General features: G+C 66.8%; 2 protein-coding genes across 2 annotated transcripts; one reads left to right on the top strand and one right to left on the bottom strand.

The window, feature by feature from the left end:
- Positions 1-1,099: 1,099 nt before the first annotated feature.
- Positions 1,100-3,035, bottom strand: EMIHUDRAFT_453722 (hypothetical protein). Its single transcript, XM_005757317.1, has 5 exons — positions 2,810-3,035; positions 2,196-2,735; positions 1,763-2,035; positions 1,403-1,543; positions 1,100-1,309 (listed from the first exon to the last, which is right to left on the bottom strand). The coding sequence occupies exons 1-5, from the start codon at positions 3,008-3,010 to the stop codon at positions 1,235-1,237; spliced, it is 1,230 nt and encodes a 409-aa protein (XP_005757374.1). The 5' UTR covers positions 3,011-3,035; the 3' UTR covers positions 1,100-1,234.
- A 4,765-nt stretch (positions 3,036-7,800) lies between these two features.
- On the top strand, positions 7,801-13,375 carry EMIHUDRAFT_453721 (hypothetical protein; the record flags this gene model as incomplete). The annotated part of the gene is made up of 18 exons (XM_005757316.1): positions 7,801-8,070; positions 8,140-8,614; positions 8,797-9,278; positions 9,355-9,420; positions 9,837-10,034; positions 10,104-10,181; positions 10,246-10,301; positions 10,371-10,437; positions 10,519-10,632; positions 10,712-10,789; positions 10,861-10,923; positions 11,191-11,316; positions 11,936-11,996; positions 12,067-12,209; positions 12,383-12,484; positions 12,564-12,626; positions 12,838-13,007; positions 13,078-13,375. 18 exons carry the CDS (start codon positions 7,801-7,803, stop codon positions 13,241-13,243), a joined length of 2,778 nt encoding a protein of 925 aa, XP_005757373.1. The 3' UTR covers positions 13,244-13,375.
- Between the last annotated feature and the right edge of the window lie 4,463 nt (positions 13,376-17,838).

Raw genomic sequence — 17,838 nt, 5'->3', positions numbered from 1 at the left:
CTTGAGGTCGGCCTGATCGTCCGACATGCTCTCGCTCAACGAGAGACCGCGCACCACCGCCTCCTCCACCCCCGAGATCATCTGCATCTCCATCTTTGGGCCCGCCTGCTTCTCGAGCAGCAGCCGCCACTCCAGCCGCGAGAGCCCGATCACCATCACGCCGCGCTCCTTCATCAGCACGCATCGCTCCCCCGCCTTGACCCCGTCGACGCCGCCCAGCAGGGCGAGCTGGCCCGAGAGCACCTCCGGCACCCGACCCAGCATCTCGCGCAAGTAGAGCATCTTGGGCGGCTCCTTCTTCTTTGCGGACATGCGCGCCTTGACCACCGTGTCCAGCAGGAAGAAGTAGCGGCGGCAGAGCTTGTCGTTTTCGAGGCCATGCTTGTGCAGACTCGCACGGATCACCGCGAACGCCAGCTCGTGGGCTCCCCTTCGGAAGCCCTCGTCAGCCACACCGCAGCAGACGTCGACAGTCACGCTACCGCCCGCCAGGATAGCATCGCCCGCCAGGATAGCGTTGTCGCCCGCTAGCGCTGCGACGCGCGCAGCCAGCGCCTCGCCGATCTCCTGCGACGCACGCGGCCGGAGGAGGCGGTCAGGGGAAGGCACAGCGCCGACGCGCGGCTCTGAGGCGCTGCAGCGGCGGAGCACACCTGAGTGTCCTTGCGCTTGGCTGTCCCAGCTTGCGAAGCCATCGCCAAATCGCCAGGGCCGAGCGCGCGCTCGCTTCCGGCGGCGTGTTTGTAGTGCAAAAAAGAATTACACGCTTGCGTACCTGTGAGGCTGTGTTAGTGCCAGTGCGCGCCAGTCCCGTGCCCAGTGTTGTGCGCAAAAAAGAAAAAAAACTCGCAACTCTCACCCATAAAAAGACAGCCCGGCCAACTTCGCGACCTCGCGCCCTCCCTCTACGGAAAGGCGATGCCGAGGCCCCGCGTGGCCGGGCTCTCTGTGCACAACGAGACATACTACCCCAAGAAACAGCGGAGGCCGCCCTCCGGCGGATGCGAGAAACGAGACGCCAAACTCCAATCATGATGGCCAGAACCGCGGCCGGTTCCTACCTCGCCCATGCGCGGCAAATGATGCGGCATGCGGCCGCGGTGCATGCAACTGTCGCCCGACGGCAAACGAGACATGGGGATGCTATGGACATCAAGATGGCGGCGGCGAGGTCCGGGCGGCGAGGTCCGGGCGGCCCGTGTACTCGGCGCTTGGTGCCCCGCGGAGGCGCCCCTCACTCCGCCTCGGCGAGCGCCTTGATGTTGCCCGACGAGGCTGAGAGCACGAGCGTCTGCGCCGCGAGCCGGTCCTCGCTCGTGCCGTCGGCGGTGAGCCAATCGGAGCCAATGCCGGCGGCGGCAGGGGGCTCGCCGGGCAGCGCCGCCGCCGGCTGCCCCGACACGTGCAGGGCCGGGGAGGCAAACTGCCCGTTTGACGCCGCGCTCAGCATGCTCATGCCCAAGTGGGGCGTCCCCTGCGCCGCCTGCGCCTTTGCCGCCTCCGCCTGCGCCACCAAGTGGACCGCCATCTGCTCCGCCGCGCTCTGCCGCACGATGGCACCCACCGGAGCGCCGCCGAGGCCGGCCGAGAAGGCGCCACCGCCCAAGGCGCCACCGCCCGCCAGGTCGGGCAGCATCGTGCCGGGCGGCAGCCCTCCGCTGGGGAAGTAGGCGGCGGCGGCAGCGGCGGCGGCGGCAGCGGCGGCGGCGGCGGCGCCGTCGGTCATCGGCTCCTCCGCGCGCGGCTCGTGGGAGAGGGCCACGTGTCCAAAATGCTTGCAGTGCCGCTTGAGCGCGCCGAGCGAGCAGAGCTTCACCTTGCACGAGCCGCACTCGTAGATGTTGCCGCACGACTTCATGTGCATCGTCAGGTCCTCGCGCACGACGAAGCGCTTGCCACACTTTGTGCACGGGAAGGGGCGCTCCCCCTTGAAGTGGCGGCGCAGGTAGTGCTTCTTCGCCTGGTACTTTGTGCCAAACGTCTTGCCGCAGTCCTGGCACGTCACCGGCTCCAGGCCGTTGTCCGCCTGCGCGCCCTGAACACGGCGGTGGGACGGTGAGGCGCGTGCGGCGCGGCGGCGGCAGCTCACGACGGCCGCGGGCGCGTGCTCGTCTGCCCGGTGGCGAGCGGGCGGGGCGGGGAGAGGGCGGGGGAGAGGGCGGGGGAGAAGGGCGCGCGGCGGCGGCGGGGCGCACCGTGTCCGCCGTCTCGGACTGCGGCTGCTTTGGCCGGTGGGTCGTCATGTGGAAGACGAGGTTCATCTCGCGCTTGAAGACCTTGCGGCAGACGGTGCACGTGTAGTCTTGCTCCTCCTCCTCTCCTCCGGCCGCAGCCGCAGAGCCGCCGCCGGCCGCAGAGCCGCCACCAGACGCAGCAGACGCAGAGGACTCGGCCGCCGCCGGTATCAGAGCACTGCATGCCGCCGCCGCCGCCGCCCCCTGCACGCCCTGCACACCCTGCACGCCCGTGCCTGCCGCGGCCAGCGCCAGCGCCGCAGCGTGCGAGTCGACCGAGGGCATCATTGATGGCTGCGCAGAGGCAAATGCGGGGGTGGGCGCGTGCGCGGTGGCTACGGCGGGAAAGGGAGAGCTCTTTTCCGCGCGATGTGCGCTGCGCAGCAGCGGCGTGGGCTCCGATGCGCGCGCGGGCGCGGCGCGGCGCACCCATGGCAGATCAGACAGGTGCGGCAGAGCCTGCAGCGCCGCCATCGGAGAGAGGCCGACAGCGCGAGCCGCCTGGTGGCAGGCTCGGAGAGTGAGCGCGGCAAATCGCGTGGCGCTAGCGCGGCTGCACTGAGTCCGCGGCGCGCCTCTGCAGCCGCGCGAACCTGCAGCTCCTGCAGCAGGATCTGCTGCGCGTGTATGTGCGACAGCGCAGCCGCGTCGAGCGCCGGCGGCTGCGCCGTGGCCAGCGCGTGCAGTGGCGGCCACGCAGGCGCGGAGGCAGGCGGCGCGGCCTCCGCCGCTGGAGGGCCGCCGCTGCTGGACGCGAGCTCGACTTTGGCAGCCATTACAGTACAGTATGGTGGACGATATACGTCAGGATGTAGTATAGCAAAAAGAATTTTAGCGCGGAGCGGTCCATAGAGAGCGGTGGGCAGGTTCCCACTCACTCTATCGGCCGCCAGCCCCGCACACACCGAGCGACTAGGCGCTCAGGCGCGCCGAGGAGCCCGTCCCCTTCCCTGGCGACTCGAGCTCCGCAGCGTGCAGCGCCTCCACCCGCTCCCAGCGAGAGAGCTTGCCAACCTCCGGCGAGAAGGTGCAGCTGGCCATCAGGTCGCGGCTGGCCTGCAGCCGCCTCACCTCGCGCTTGGCGCGCCCCTCGGCAGCGTCGTTGTAGAGCAGCTCAAAGATGGCGTGCTCCGAGTGAGCGGGGCGCCCCTCCGCGCCCTTGGCAGAGCGCCTCGTCTGCGGCGTGAAGGTTGGCTCCTCGGGGCTCGGGAGCGCGCCCTCCTTGACCTGACCAATCCGCTTGGCCGCGAGGGACTGCTGCTTGAGCGAGATCGCCGCCTATCGGAAAACAGGGTGGCGTGCCGCGCTGCCGGCGACAAGTCTTCTGTGCCGCAGGAGGCCGAGCGGCGCGCCGCCGGAGAGAAGCCGTCGACCGGGTGGTCGTCCAGCATGAAGGCCGCGAAGCGAGACAGCGGCACCCGCTCGCCGCAGGCGAGCGCGCGCCACAGCTGGCCCGCCACGTCGCGCTGCTCCCCCGTCACGGCAACCGGCGTTGCCAACGCTGTCTCGCGCCTAGCGGCCAAGACGCGAGGACGTGGGAGCGCGGCCGCGGCGTGCGCAACCTCTCCCTGCCGTCCTCCGCTCCTGGAGGCTGGCGGCGTCTCCGCCAGGCGGCGCTGCGGAGAGCCGGGGCTGCGCGAGGTGAGAGGCGTGGAGGGCCGCGAGGCGCCAGCGCGCGCGAGGCCCATCTTGCAGAGCACCGCGAGGAACTGCGGCAGGTCGAGCCCGCCGCCCTCTGCCGTGGACGCGCCAGCCTCCGCGTACAGCGCCGCGATCTCACGCGTGCCCCGCGACTTTGCGAGTCGGCGAGAGCGCGACGAGAGGCGCGAGCGCGTGCGCTCCTCCTGCAGCGACTCCTCCGCCTCGCGCTGCTTCGCCTCCCGCCGCGCGCGATGCTCGGCGGCGTCGCCGTAGAGTGCGTCAACGAGCAGCTGCTCGCCCTTTGCGCTGAGCGGCCGATTCTCCTTGAGCGGCTTGGTGGTGGCGGCGGGTGAGGGCGGAGCATGCGCCAGCGCGTGGAGCCGCTCGCCCACCGCCACCTGCCCGCTTCCTGTCCCTTCCTTTGTGCCGGAGGCCGACCGCGCGCGGGGCCTCACCACCGGCGAGAAGGTCTCGCCAGCCCGCGCCTCAGCCTCGGCCGCGGCGCGCGCCTCCTGCTTCTTCCTCTCCAGTTGCTCGCCGCGCCGCGCCAGCTCCGACACAACCTGCTCGTGCGTGCGGCCGCCGCTCGTCCCTCCGCTGCTAACGGAGAGCGACGATGCGCCCCGCTGCGACCGTGGCGGGTCGGGCCGCTGCGCCAACTCCACAGTGTGCACGAGCTGCTGCCGCCTCGCGCGCTGCTCCTCTAGCACCTCTGCCGCACGCCTCCGCAGTGACGGCGTCCCGCTGGCGAGGGCGCGCGAGTGGGCGTTGATGGAGGGGGAGAAGGTGCACTCGCGCTGCTCGCACGCCTTTAGCAGCGTGCACGACTCGCTCCGCCAACGCTCGCGCTCCTCCTTGCCCAGCATCCCCTCCTCGTACAGCAGCTCCTGGTAGCTCTTGTCTGGCAACGGCGACGCCGGCCGCCCCACCCGGTAGAGAGCGGGCACCTCGCGCAAGCCCGACTTGAGGTTGAGCGAATGCGCCTCGGACTGCTTGCGCGCCTCCATCTCGGAGAGGAGCGCCGCGCTGCGCGCCTGCGCCGCGGCGTCCTTGGGGGAAGGGGGCGTGCCGGCCGGTGGCGCGGCGCCGGCCAGAGACTTGTTGGCCCGGCGTTGCGCGTCCTTGTACAGCCGGGCGGTCGCATCGCTCCCAGTCTTGCGCTGCTGCGCCGTCGCCCGTAGCTCCTCCTTGATATCCGCCTCTAGCGCCTCCCGGAGCTGAGACCTTCGGGCCTCGTCATCGCCGACATTCGCAGCCTCGAGCCGCCAGTCATCGAGGCAGGCGGCCATCTTCTTCTCGGCGGAGGAGACCCGCGAGGCCGAGGAGGAGGAGGAGGAGAGGCTCCAAGACATTACGCACCGGCCGTCCGCCAGGAGCGGGCGCGGAGGGGGGGGTGCGGGGCCGCGCAGCGTTTCCTGGGGGCGGGCTCGCCGTTACCCGTTTAGCCCGGGCCAGCTGGATTTGGCGCGTGCTACCGCCCGGGGCACCTCCGCATTGTGTTGTAGTGTCTGTAGGTGTTGCCAATATGCTTTAAAGAGCTTTCCCCCACGTGTAGCTACACTTGTGTTTATACCGGAAATTTCCGGAAAAGAAACGACACGTGCCCCGGCCCAGGCGGTAATGAAGGTTCTCGGGTTGACCCTCATCGCCTGCGCCAGCAGTACCCGAGCCGGACGACGAGCGGGAGGACAGGCGAACCCCAGCCTGAAGGTGGGCACGCAGATCAAGCTGGCTCTGCTCACGGCAGATGCGCCCGAGTTTGACGAGGCGAGCGGGCTCTGGAAGCAGCACGCTGCTGGCCCCGCGATCGGCGCCACGCCGTTTGGCTCTCTCGCCTTTTCGCTAACTGCAGGCGGCGAGGTCCTAGCCACTGCGCTCGTGTACGCATCGCTCGGCTTCCCATCTGACGTGCTGGAGCACGAGCACGCCAGCCAGATGCCTTCGCCGTGCACCCTCGAGCTGTTTGAGATCGAGACTGCGGAGGCGCACCGCAGGCAAGGATATGCCACCGCCCTCATCACCTTGATGCTCAAGTGGCTGCAATGCTACGCAGGGGTCGCTCCCTACCTCTTTGCCCGGGACACCTCTGGCATCGAAGGCCTCTACACGCGGTGGGGCTTCCGCGCTACCGACCCACAGTACCCGCACGTGCACGTGATTGACCTCCGCCAGGTGGCGGCGCGGGCGTGAGGAGGAAGGGGGGGGGGGGGGGGTAAAAAGGGGGGAAGAGAGAGGAGAGTGAGTGTCTGAGCAGGAGGGGGGAAAAGCGCTTCCAGCTTCGCCAGAAAAATACAGTGTACCTTTTTCGCGCTCCAAGTGCTCGCAGTGCACTGCTGCAAACGATCGAGACACGCCGTATCTGGGAGGAACGCAGAACAGACGACCGGGAAGCGGAGGAAACGCGCAGGGGGCAGGGCGACACGAGGGAGGGAGCAGAACTTTGCGGAGATCAGCAGGTGGGTGTACGAAGAGATTAGGAGCAGCAGCGAGCAGGGACCCAAGCGCCAAGGGACAACGTGGAAACGAAGACGGCTAGTGCTAGTCCCCCGTCGAGGGAGCCGGCCGCGTCTGAATTCGGACGCCTGTGCTACCCTTCACACACGCTACACACGGTGTACTAGCACGGCGCATCCTGCGCCGTGCCCCCAATGTCAATACTCGAGCTTCCTTGCTTGTGCTCAATCTTGTCACGGTCCTACGTCCCTTGCGAGCGTTCGCGTGAACTCAGCGTCTCTGGTCCTTTACTGTCCTACATGAACATGAGCCAGCCACCCTCCGGCTCTGAGCCTCCGCGCTCAAACGGGCCGGGAGGACGACGACCCCGCCGACCAGGTCTTGGCCGGTTTCTAGGCTACCTAAACTTGGTCCTCTCAATCCTCCCCCCAAGCGGCGTCACGTATCCCATGCGCAGAAACCCAGCGCAACGCGCGCGCATCAATAGTTATGAATTCATAGACTCGGTCGAGAGACCCTCGAGAGACCCCAGACAGATTGGCACCTGTGCCTTTCTGGACAGGGTGGCAGCCCGCCACAAGGACCCCAGGAATTGCGACTAGCCGCTTTCCTCCCGCTGTGATTCTGTGTGAGCTCTGTATCTTGATTTGCCAACAACAAACCTAAAACCGAAACAAATAGTTATGAATTCGGCGCCGAACTTGCGCGGGCGCATCGGCGATTGAATACAGTAGACTGAATGGCTCGTTGGGCTGCAGCAAGTCGGCCAGTGCCAAGTCAGCCGGTGCCAGAGCTGATAACGGCGAATGGCAGCCTTGGCCTGCGCTCGACAGGAGAAGGAGAGTTTGACTACACACCCGCAGCAGGGTGCGCCAAGTCGCCGGGCGCCGTGATACAGACAGTGGAGGGGGTAAGGCGAACCTCTTGTGAGGCGGCGTGCGCAAGCTCTAGCCTCTGCCGAGCTGCGGCGTTCGTCTACCCAACAGGGGATTCTGAGGCGAGGCAGAGCCGACGGAGTCGCACCACCATACGCTCGCCGCCGCCGCCGCCGCCGCCGCAGCCGCCCCTGCAGCTTCCGCCTGGCGTCGGCAGATGCGTCCTCTACAGCCGATGCCTCGAGCGCACGCGCGCGCTGCCCCCGGCTCGCGTCGATCTGCTGCATCGCTGGGGGCCCACGTGGCCGCAACATACCCGGCCGAGGGATGTGCAGTGGGGAACGAATGCCACACTTGTGATCGTGTCTTTCCGTTCGTCGCTCGACTGGCTGCGCACTCTGCCCGGCGGCATCCTCGACCTCGTCATCTACCACAAGGGCTACTTGGACGAGGCCAAGGCCGAAGCTCAGGCGTGTTTGCGGAGGCTGCCGAGCGGGGCCTGCCAGAACCTCACGCGCTTGAGCGGGAACCGCTCCCATCTCACCACCGTACGTCGGGGGTGGAGGGAGGAGGCGGGGGCGACGAGCAGCGAGCCGATGACGCCGGCGTACGTCGACTCGCACTTGCGTATCAAGCATCAGTGCCGGCGGGCGGAGATACACAGACCACCGCAAGGCTGTCCGAGTGGCTGCACCTGCGGGCCGCGGCCGCCTGCAGAGCGGCCAGTCCTCAAGTACTTTGCCGTGCTTCCAAATTATGGGCAAGCGGCCGGGCGGAAGCAGGGAGGCTCACGCGAGGTCGTTGGCTACCTGCAGTTCGTGATCGACTTTTGGGAGAACCTGCCAAACGTGGTCATCTTCTCGCAGGTCATGGGCGCGCGCGCAGGCCCCCACGGCCCCCACACCCCAACGTTACCGTCGGCCTGATCGTTGCAGGACGACCGAACTCAGCTGCGGCCGGCTCCCTGGGGCAACCTGGACATCCTCCGGCCGCAGCTCAGGGAGTGGAAAAAGCTGTGGGGCCCAGACAGGCCCCTCTCCCGCCGCAGCTGCATGTGCGACTACTTGCGCGAGAACAGCTACCGCCAGGGAAATTACTACTGGTACAAATCCATGAGTGCGATGCAGGAGCGGCTGATGGCCACAAACCTGAGCGCGCGGAGCCGCACCGTGACGTGGCCAAGGGCGGCGACCTTCGCCGCCTCGCGCTTCCAGATCCGCGCGCAGCCCCTGTGGGCGTTTGAGCAAATTCACCGCGTCGCTACAGTGGAGAGGGCTTGCGGCTCTGTGGGCACCCTCACCTGGGCGCACTCGATGGAGAGGCTCTGGCTCGAGCTCTTCGACGAGCGCGTCCCGAAGGCGTTTCGGCCGGCGTCGCCGGGCGACCGCGGACTCGGCGCTTGCTTTGGCGGTGCGAGGAGGAGGCGGAGGAGGAGGCGCTAGGTTAGGTTAGGTAGAAAGGAAGAACAATCTGGCTCGGGCTCGAGTACCGACCAAGTTCAGGGGCAGAACCCACGCGAAGCGCAGCGTCGGCCGCTTGTCCGGGCGATAAGGCCGCGGGACGGTCGGTCATGTCCTCGCTCGCTCGACTAGCCACATGCAACCTCAACCAGTGGGCGATGGACTTCCGCGGCAACCTGGAGCGGATCGAGGCGTCCATCCGCGAGGCCAAGGCGGCAGGGTGCACCTTCCGCACCGGGCCGGAGCTCGAGGTGACGGGCTACTCGTGCGAGGACTCGTTCCTCGAGGCGGACACGCTTGCGCACGCGTGGGAGTCGCTAGCCGCGCTGCTCGCCTCAGACCTCACCGACGGCATCCTCTGCGACATCGGCATGCCGGTGATGCACCGGAACGTCTCGTACAACTGCCGCGTCGTGCTGCTCAACCGGCGCGTGGTGGGCGTGCGGCCAAAGGTGTGCCTCGCCAACGACGGCAACTACCGCGAGATGCGGTACTTCACGCCCTGGTTCATCGACCCCACCTCTCCTGGCTACGGCGCTCTCGAGCAGTACTACCTGCCGCGCATCGTCCGCGAGTTGACCGGCCAGCGGACAGTGCCAATCGGCATCTTCGCCGTCGCGGCGCTCGACACTCGCCGTTGACGGCCATGCGTGGCTCCGAGTCTTCCACCCTCCTCCTTCCTATTCTCAGGCGCTCGACACCGCCCTCGCCTTTGAGACTTGCGAGGCGCTCTTCCCCTCTGGCCGCGCCATCCCTGTTCCGATGCTCACTCCTCCTCCTCACTGTCAGCCATCTATACTCTCAGGAGCTCTTCACGCCGCTCGCGCCGCACATCGCCCTCTCTCTGGACGGCGTCGAGATCATCGCGAACGGCTCCGGCTCACACCACCAGCTCCGCAAGCTGCAGACGAGGAGCGCGCGTCGCCGCACCGGCTCGGACCCTTCTCGGACCCTTCTCGGACCCTTCTCGGAGGCTTCGTGTAGGATCGATCTCGTGCGCGGCGCGACCGCAAAGGCACTGCGAGCCGCCCGAGATCGACCCGAGATCGCCCGAGATTCACCCGAGGTTGACTCGAGATCATCCGAGAGATCTCCCGAGATCGCCCGAGATCGACCCGAGGTCGTCCCGAGATCGCCCGAGACTCACCCGAGAGTGACCCGGCCTCCGCTAGGCGGGCGGCGTCTACCTCTACGCCAACCAAAAGGGCTGCGACGGCGGGCGGCTGTACTTCGACGGCTGCGCGATGGCGTGGGTGAACGGCGAGTGCGTCGCGCAGGGCTCCCCGTTCGAGGGGGTGCAGTACCCTACCGACCCGGTCCAAACCCAGTACCCAAATAAAGTAGGGTCGCAGTTCGAGGGCCTGGACGAGGTGCAGCGTGGTCGTCGCGACTCTGACTCAGTGAATGAACGCCTCAGTACTCGCCATCGGTCGGTGCAGGTGGAGGTGGTCGTCGCGACAGTCTCGCTGTCGGACGTCCGCGCCTTCCGGGCGAGCTTCATAGCGCGCTCGAGCCAGGCGGAACACGGCGGCATCGATGGAGTAGTCAGCTCCGCGCCCATCCCTCCTCAATTCAGTCCAGGCGGCCTCCGCCGCCTCGATCCCTCGCGTCGAGGTCGACTTTGCGCTCACGCTTCCGTGCGCGGACCAGCTGTGCCGGGCCCCGCTAACCAGACGGCCGATCACGGGGGTGCGGATCCTGAGCAGGTACGCGGACCAGCTCTGCAGTGCGCCGTCGCGCCCCTCGCCGCCGCGGCTGCACAGCGCCATGGAGGAGAGCGAAGCCACTACGTTTGCCGGGCCGTGCCGAGGGGCGCGAGGACGGTGTCTCAGCCGGTGCTCGAGAAGAGTCTAGGAGATCGCCCTTGGGCCGTCGGGGTGGCTGTGGGACTACTTGCGCCGCTCGGGGCAGCGCGGCTACTTCCTCCCCCTCTCGGGCGGCGCTGACTCGAGCTCGACCGCCGCTCTGGTGGCGGCCCTGTGGGGCAGAGCCGTCCCCTCCTCCGGACCTGATCCGGACCTGAGTCCGAGTCGTTGCTTGTGGGAAGGTGGCGATCATGTGCCAGCGAGTTGTCGAGGAGCTGGGCGCGGGATCGGAGCGGTCGCGGTCGCGCGTACTCGCCGACGTGTCTCACCAAGCGACACCGGCTGCAGGCCCGAGGGGAGCCGAGGACCATCCGAGGCGAGGCGAGAGTAGGTGCGGCGCGTCACCAAGCGGGCCGACTACACGCCGCCCGACTGGCGCGACTTGTGCGGCAAGGTGAGCTCGGCCTCGGCTCCTCTCGGCTCAGCTCGGCTCAGCTCGGCTCAGCTCGGCTCAGCTCGGCTCATCTCGGCTCCCTCTCGGCTCCCTCTCGGCTCCTCTCGGCCCCTCTCGGCCCCTCTCGGCTGTTCTCGGCTGTTCTCGGCCCCTCTCGGCGTAGCATCGCACGCCGCCCGACTGACCTGCGGTTGCGGCTAGGTGCTCGCGACTTGCTACACGGCGTCCGAGATCAGCAGAGATTAGCCGAGAGTAGCCGAGACTTAGGTGCTCGTGACTTGCTACATGGCGTCCGAGTTCTCCGGCGCCGAGACGCGGGCGCGCGCGGCGCTACTCGCCGAGCAGATAGGCTGCCTGCACACCTCCATCAGCATCGACGGCATGCGGTCTGCCGTCTGCGAGACGTTTGCGGCGATGGAGGTGCACTCGGGAGGCGTGCGCAGCGAGGCGCTCAAGCTGAGAAGTAGAGCAGCTGAGCCGAGAGGGGCCGAGAGGGGCCGAGGAGTCGAGAGGAGCCGAGAGCAGCCGAGGAGCCGAGAGGAGCCGAGAGGAGCCGAGAGGAGCCGAGGAGCCGAGAGGAGCCGAGAGTAGGCGGTCAGGCGGCGGCCAGAGATGAAGACCAAGCCGCGCGACTACGCCGAGCTCACGCAGAACCTGGCGCTGCAAAACATCCAGGCACTTCCTAGACACTCCCTAGGCACATCCAGGCACTTCCTAGGCACTTCCTAGACACTTCCTAGGCACTTCCTAGACACTTCCTAGACACTCCCTAGGCACTCCCTAGGCACTCCCTAGACACTCCCTAGGCACTCCCTAGGCACTTCCTAGGCACTTCCTAGGCACTTCCTAGGCACTTCCTAGGCACTTCCTAGGCACTCCCTAGGCACTCCCTAGGCACTTCCTAGAGCTTGGCGCTGCAACACATCCAGGCCCGCTCCCGGATGGTGATGGTGTACTCACCCGAGGTTACCCGAGATTACCCGAGATTCCCCGAGATTCCCCGGGACTACAGGCCCGCTCCCGGATGGTGATGGCGTACTTTATGGCGCAGCTGATGCCGTGGGCGACCGACGGCGACGAGACGACGGCGGGCGGCTCCCTGCTTGTGCAGGAGAGAGGACAGCAGAGGTGAGCTGTGCACAGGCGACGAGACGACGGCGGGCGGCTCGCTCCTCGTGCTCGGATCCGCGAACGTCGACGAGGCGTTGCGCGGCTACTACACAAAGTACGACTGCTCGGCCGCAGACCTGAACCCGATCGGCGGCGTCAACAAGCGCGACCTCAAGGTACGCCCGAGATTGCCCGAGATGACCTGAGACTGCCCGAGATTACCCGAGATTACCCGAGAGCGCGACCTCAAGGCGCCCCCTCGAGCGTGCGGATGAGGAGCTGGCTGCAGTCTGTTCACTGCCCTCTGGCAACTCCAACCTTGCGTCTCCAACCTTGCGTCTCTAACCAGGCATTCCTCGAGTGGGCCGGACGCGAGCGAGGGATCGGGGTGCTCGCGCGCGTCGCCGACGCGCCCCCCAGCGCCGAGCTGACGGGCGCCGAAGGCGCGCAGCTCTGAAGGGGGGGGGGGCGTGGGCGTAATGGGGGGACGCGTTGAGCCGGTGCGGGGGCTGACTGATGCAGGCGCGCAGCTCGACGAGGAGGACATGGGCATGTCGTACGACGAGCTGGCCGCGCTGGGCTATTGCCGCAAGGCAAAGCCGCCGCTGCTCGCACTTCGCCCGCCCTCGCTCGCACTTCGCCGCTGCGACGCACCGCCCCCCCCCCCCCCACACACACATCCCGCCCCCGCCTCCGCCCCGCCTCCGCCCCCGCCCCGCCCCCGCCCCGCCCCCGCCCCGCCCCCGCCCCCCTTCCCACAACCACCCGAGGGGCCGCCCGGCCCTCGTGCCGCCCACCCACCAGGTCGAGCGGTGCGGGCCGCTCTCGACCTTCCTCAAGCTGCGCGACCGCTGGGCCGACGGACGCGCGCTCACGCCGTCCATCCGCGCGAGGGGCGCCGCCGCGCCGGTCACGTTTGACGAGCAGGTCGCGCAGAAGGTCAAGGACTTTTACTTTTACCACGCGATCAACCGGCACAAGAGGGCGGCGCCCGGCTACCTCTCGGCTGTGTCTCGGCTCCATCTCGGCTGTCTCTACCTGCAGGCACAAGATGACGACGCTCACGCCGTCCTACCACGCGGAGAGCTACTCGCCCGACGACAACCGCTTCGACTTGCGCCCCTTCCTGCAGAATGCGCGGTTCGACGAGCAGTTCAAGGCGATCGACGAGGCGGTGGCGGCGGCCAAGGCGGCGCGTGGCGAGAGTTGAGCGTTGTGGCCCCCGCCGCGTTTTTGTGTGAGAGGCTCGGAAGCCTGTCGTGTGTCGACCGGAGACGGGGGGTCCGGTTCACCTCCGCAGTCGGCTCTACTCATATGGAATTTAAGGGCAGCCGATACAGATACACAGGACGACGCAGGCTGAGCAGTCCAGCACGCGGTCGGCGATCGAGCAGGCGCTCTCCCAGGCTACGTTAGGTTCCCAGACACGGCGGCGGCGAGGGCTCGCGAGGCGACGTTGGGGTCTCAGAGGCGGAACGGGCGAGGTCAGAGGCGGAACATAGTGTGACGCCCAGCGAGGGGCGTGCCTCTCCATGATCGAATGCGCGAGTGCGCATTCACACACTCCAACTCCGAGATATTACGTTATTCGATTGCATCGCTATTTCGGGCGTATCGGCGCGCCGACGGTCGCCGAAGTGTTGTAGTCTATTCCTGAACAACTTTTGTCAGTCACCAAGGCCGCGCGCGCCGCGCGGCTCCTCCTTACCGCCCACGCACCCGACGGTGCGTGGAGCACTAGAACAGAGGCGAGGTTGCAGGCGGAGGCGGCGAGGGCGAGGGAGGAGGAGGCGAGGGGGCGAGAGGGGGAAGCAAGGGGGCGGGAGGAGGCGGCGAGGGCAGAGGCGGAGGCAGCGACGGCACGCGAGGAGGCGCTCACCATGCGACTCGCGGCGCTCGAGCTAGGACCCCCACCGGCCGCCCCGCCACCGGCAACCGCAAACAACGCTGTGGGAGGAGGCGTCGGAGGCACCTTCCACGGCGCCAGAAAGTCTCGCGGGTCTGTGCGCATTTGGGGCTGGACGCGCGCTCCTCGCTCTCTGCGGCGGTGGCGGCGGCGAACGAGAGCACAGGGGTCGCCGCTGAGGGAAGGCTTCTGCAGCAAGTGGACCGGCTGATCGCGCTGCTGTTTGAGGCGCCGCGCCAGGCGGGAGTCGCGGTGTAGCAGGTCTAGAGGTTGGTGTTGACTACAAGATGTTCGAGTCCGCGCAACCCGCTCTATTGAGTACACGGCCCTCTAAGCTCTATTGCAACACATACAGCTAATTTCGCGGTCTTTTGAGTTTTGTGAAAAGACCTACATCGCTACATGCATAACGTACTGAGAGAACACAGCGGTGGGCCCCAAACAAACGGTTAAGTCGGGGGCGGCGACATCTGAGATGTCACCACGGGAGAGGCTATCAAAAGACGCGGGGGGCACGCCATCGGTAAAGATGATTAAATCTTCCGGAGATTATCCTTAGTGCTTAGATGGAAAACGCATCCTAGATGGCGTTTGGCATCTAGGATGCGCATATCATCTGTAGATGGGGCGAGCGACCAGTGGGGGAAGAGGTCCCGTCTTTTTTCTTCGCAGCACAGTTCCTTGTCGACGTGCCCCCCACTAACTAACGGTGGTGTGCATGCTGGGCTTCAGCCTGCTTGCATTTGCCGCGGTGAAGTGCGCTCCTGGCTGGGCGCCGGAGCTGTCACCGGAGCGTGGTGTGCGATGCCGCAACCAGGACGGCTCCGGCACCTGGAGATGTCCAGAAGCACTGACCTGGCTGACATCCATTACTCGCTGCGAGCAGGGCCTGGCACGCGAGGCTCGCACAGGAGCGGTCGACGTGTACATTCGCACCTACTGGCGTGACATCCGGCTCGGCATCCTTCAGTCGACGCTGCGCTCGCTGCGCGCATATGGGGCCGAGTTTGTGGGCGAGATTGTCCTCGGCATTGCCGCAGAAGATTTTGCCGAGTTTGCAGAGATGCTGGAAGGGCTACCAGAGCTGGACGGCTGGGTTCGTGTGGTGTCCACGACAACGATGGCAGACGGGCTCCCAATGTTCTACGATTACATCAACGCCGACCTCGCCACCGCCGGAAGCGCACCGAATGTCATGTTCATGGACGGCGATATGCTGCTTTGCGAGGGGGTCACCCTCGCCGACCTCGTCGACCCGTCCGGCCGACCCTACCTAGTCACGCGCCCCTTCTCGTCGCTCCCACCCCACGTCGAAAGGGCGAACGCGCCCTCAATGCGGCTCGTTGCAGACAAAGCCACCGACTACACGCTGTTGGGCCGCCTACTCTACCCCCGCGCTGCCTTCAAGGCGATGCGGCAGCGGCTGCTGGAGAGGTACCCGCCAAACGGCGACGGGTCTCAGGACGAGGGCGTCGCAGGGGCGGTGCGGCGCATGATCGTGGAGAATGACATCGCTCCACATGGCAAGAGGCACATGGACAACTACTCGCCATTCGGGGCGCTGCTGCTGGACGCACTGCCCGAGGCCGTGCACATACTGCGCATACCACCGCCCGCCGTCCGCGATCAGTGCCCCGTGTGGCTATTGCACGTGTACAAACAGCTCGATGGTAAGCACCACAATAGCAGCAGTGCTGGCTGGCTGCGCCTGCAACGTGCTGTCGCGTCGGGCGAGCCCATCTGCAGTAACAACCGTGGGCGGCGGCACCTCTCCACCCTCACGGCGTGCAGCAGACCCAAGCCCGGGCATTCAGCGCTCGATGGGCGTCTGAAGCTCGCGGCGTTCAACGGGCATGCCGAGGTCGACGCTGCTGCTACTTCACCCTCGGCTTGGCAAGCACCGTCCGGCGAGCTAGTCGCCCGATCCACCGGCATAGTCGCCCGATCCACTGGCACCAGCAGTGCGACTGCGAATCTGTGCATGGACGGCCGTCTCGCGCCGCAGCTCTTCCTTCTGGGCGCGCAGAAGTCGGCAACGACGCTGTTCGCGAGCACGCTCTACCGCATTCCCGGTATGATGCATTTCGCGGCCAAGGACAAGGGGCACCAAAAGGAGCCGCACGTCTTCGACGGCTCAATTCAACGGTTCGGCCGGAGCTGGTGGCTCTCCGGCTACCCCAATTGCAGCGCTGAACAGAAGCGCGCCGTATCCTTCGACGCCACGCCTATCCTGTACCTCAAGCGGGCGCCCAGTGCCATCGCAAAGCAGTACACGCCGCAGCTCTGCCCGCTGAGCTCGTGCTCGCAGCGGCTGCACTTCATTGTGTTGCTGCGAGAGCCGCTAGGCCGGCTCCAGTCGGCCTTTTACAACTGGATCCGTGCGGGCTGGAACAAGGCGTGGTCGCGCACCTCGGGGCGCACCATACAGGACTACGCTGAGGAGGTACTGCAGACCGGGCGCGACCCTTGCGGCGGTAACGTCTGGGGGCCCTTCTCGGGCAGTCTTTACGCGCCGCAGTTGCGGTGGTGGCTGGAGGAGCAGGCGTTCGAACCGTCGCAGTTCATGCTCGTGCCCTACGGCACGCTCGTCGCGCCGGGTGGTGTCGAGGCCATCACGCGCACTGTGCTGCACAAGCTGGGCCTGAGCATGCCCGCCCAGCTGGGCACGGGCTGCATGATGGGCAAGACTAACTCGTCGCGCTGCAACGCGGGCAGCACCGGCGCGGCCGCGATCGAGTCGGAGCTGCGCCCGGAGACGCTGGCCGCGCTGCGGGCGCTGCTCGAGAGCACCACGGGCGCCGAGAAAGTTGCGCAGGTCCTTGTCACGCAGGGCCGGGCGGCCACCCGCACAGGGGTCTCCCTATTTGGCTACACGGGCGCCTCCGAGCCCGGGCCGATCGCTGGTTGGCTGAGACGCTCTTGGTGAGCAAGATTTCAGCTAGCGAGAGAGCCAATGGCAACGTATCTTTAATTTTCGCCGTCGGCTGTACTACCTAGACAGATATACTGAGGGAAAGAGAACAGCAAATGTTGGCCTAAGAAGAGGCCGCGGAGGAGGGGTGGGGCTTCTCTCTGGCTAGTTCCAATTCACTCTGACACGCTAATCTTGAAAACGCGTCCAACGGAGCTCCGTGTTGCTCCCAGCGGAATCCCCCGCGCTTCCTGCGGCCATGGCCGATGATACTAGTATGAGAGGTCATCTGGCTACCGCGAGCGCGACTCAACTCGCCGACGTCGTCCGATGATTGTGCCTCAAAGTCAGCCTCCGGAGGCTATCGTGGGGTCGAGCGGTCGAGCCGGCGGTAGCCGTGACATGTGGTTCCACCACCCCTCGCAGGCTTTGCCTCTGACCGCCACCGTTCCCAGGCTGCCTAATGGGATGGAAAGGAAGGTTGGGCGAGCGTATAGAAGCGTGCTCGACCTCGTCGTGGCAACCTGCACGGCAGCGCTGGTAGGCGCGATGAGCGTCGTGCCACCTGACCAAGACGGGTCGCAGGCGTCGTACCGAGCGTGTCGAGACCGTGTCCTGATGTGATCTGTACCTTGGATGGCTGCGCTCCCTGTTTCGCAGCCATCCGTGCTAAGGATGGCTGGGACGCCGGGAGCGCAGCCATGCAAGGTACAGATCACATCAGGACACGGTCTCGACACGCTCGGTACGACGCCTGCGACCCGTCTTGGTCAGGTGGCACGACGCTCATCGCGCCTACCAGCGCTGCCGTGCAGGTTGCCACGACGAGGTCGAGCACGCTTCGATACGCTCGCCCAACCTTCCTTTCCATCCCATTAGGCAGCCTGGGAACGGTGGCGGTCAGAGGCAAAGCCTGCGAGGGGTGGTGGAACCACATGTCACGGCTACCGCCGGCTCGACCGCTCGACCCCACGATAGCCTCCGGAGG

The sequence above is a fragment of the Emiliania huxleyi genome (genome assembly GCF_000372725.1).
Source record: "Emiliania huxleyi CCMP1516 unplaced genomic scaffold EMIHUscaffold_91, whole genome shotgun sequence".
Classification (NCBI taxonomy): domain Eukaryota; phylum Haptophyta; order Isochrysidales; family Noelaerhabdaceae; genus Emiliania; species Emiliania huxleyi.
Note: the sequence above shows the minus strand (reverse complement) of the source record. Positions and strands in the feature narration are given on the sequence as shown.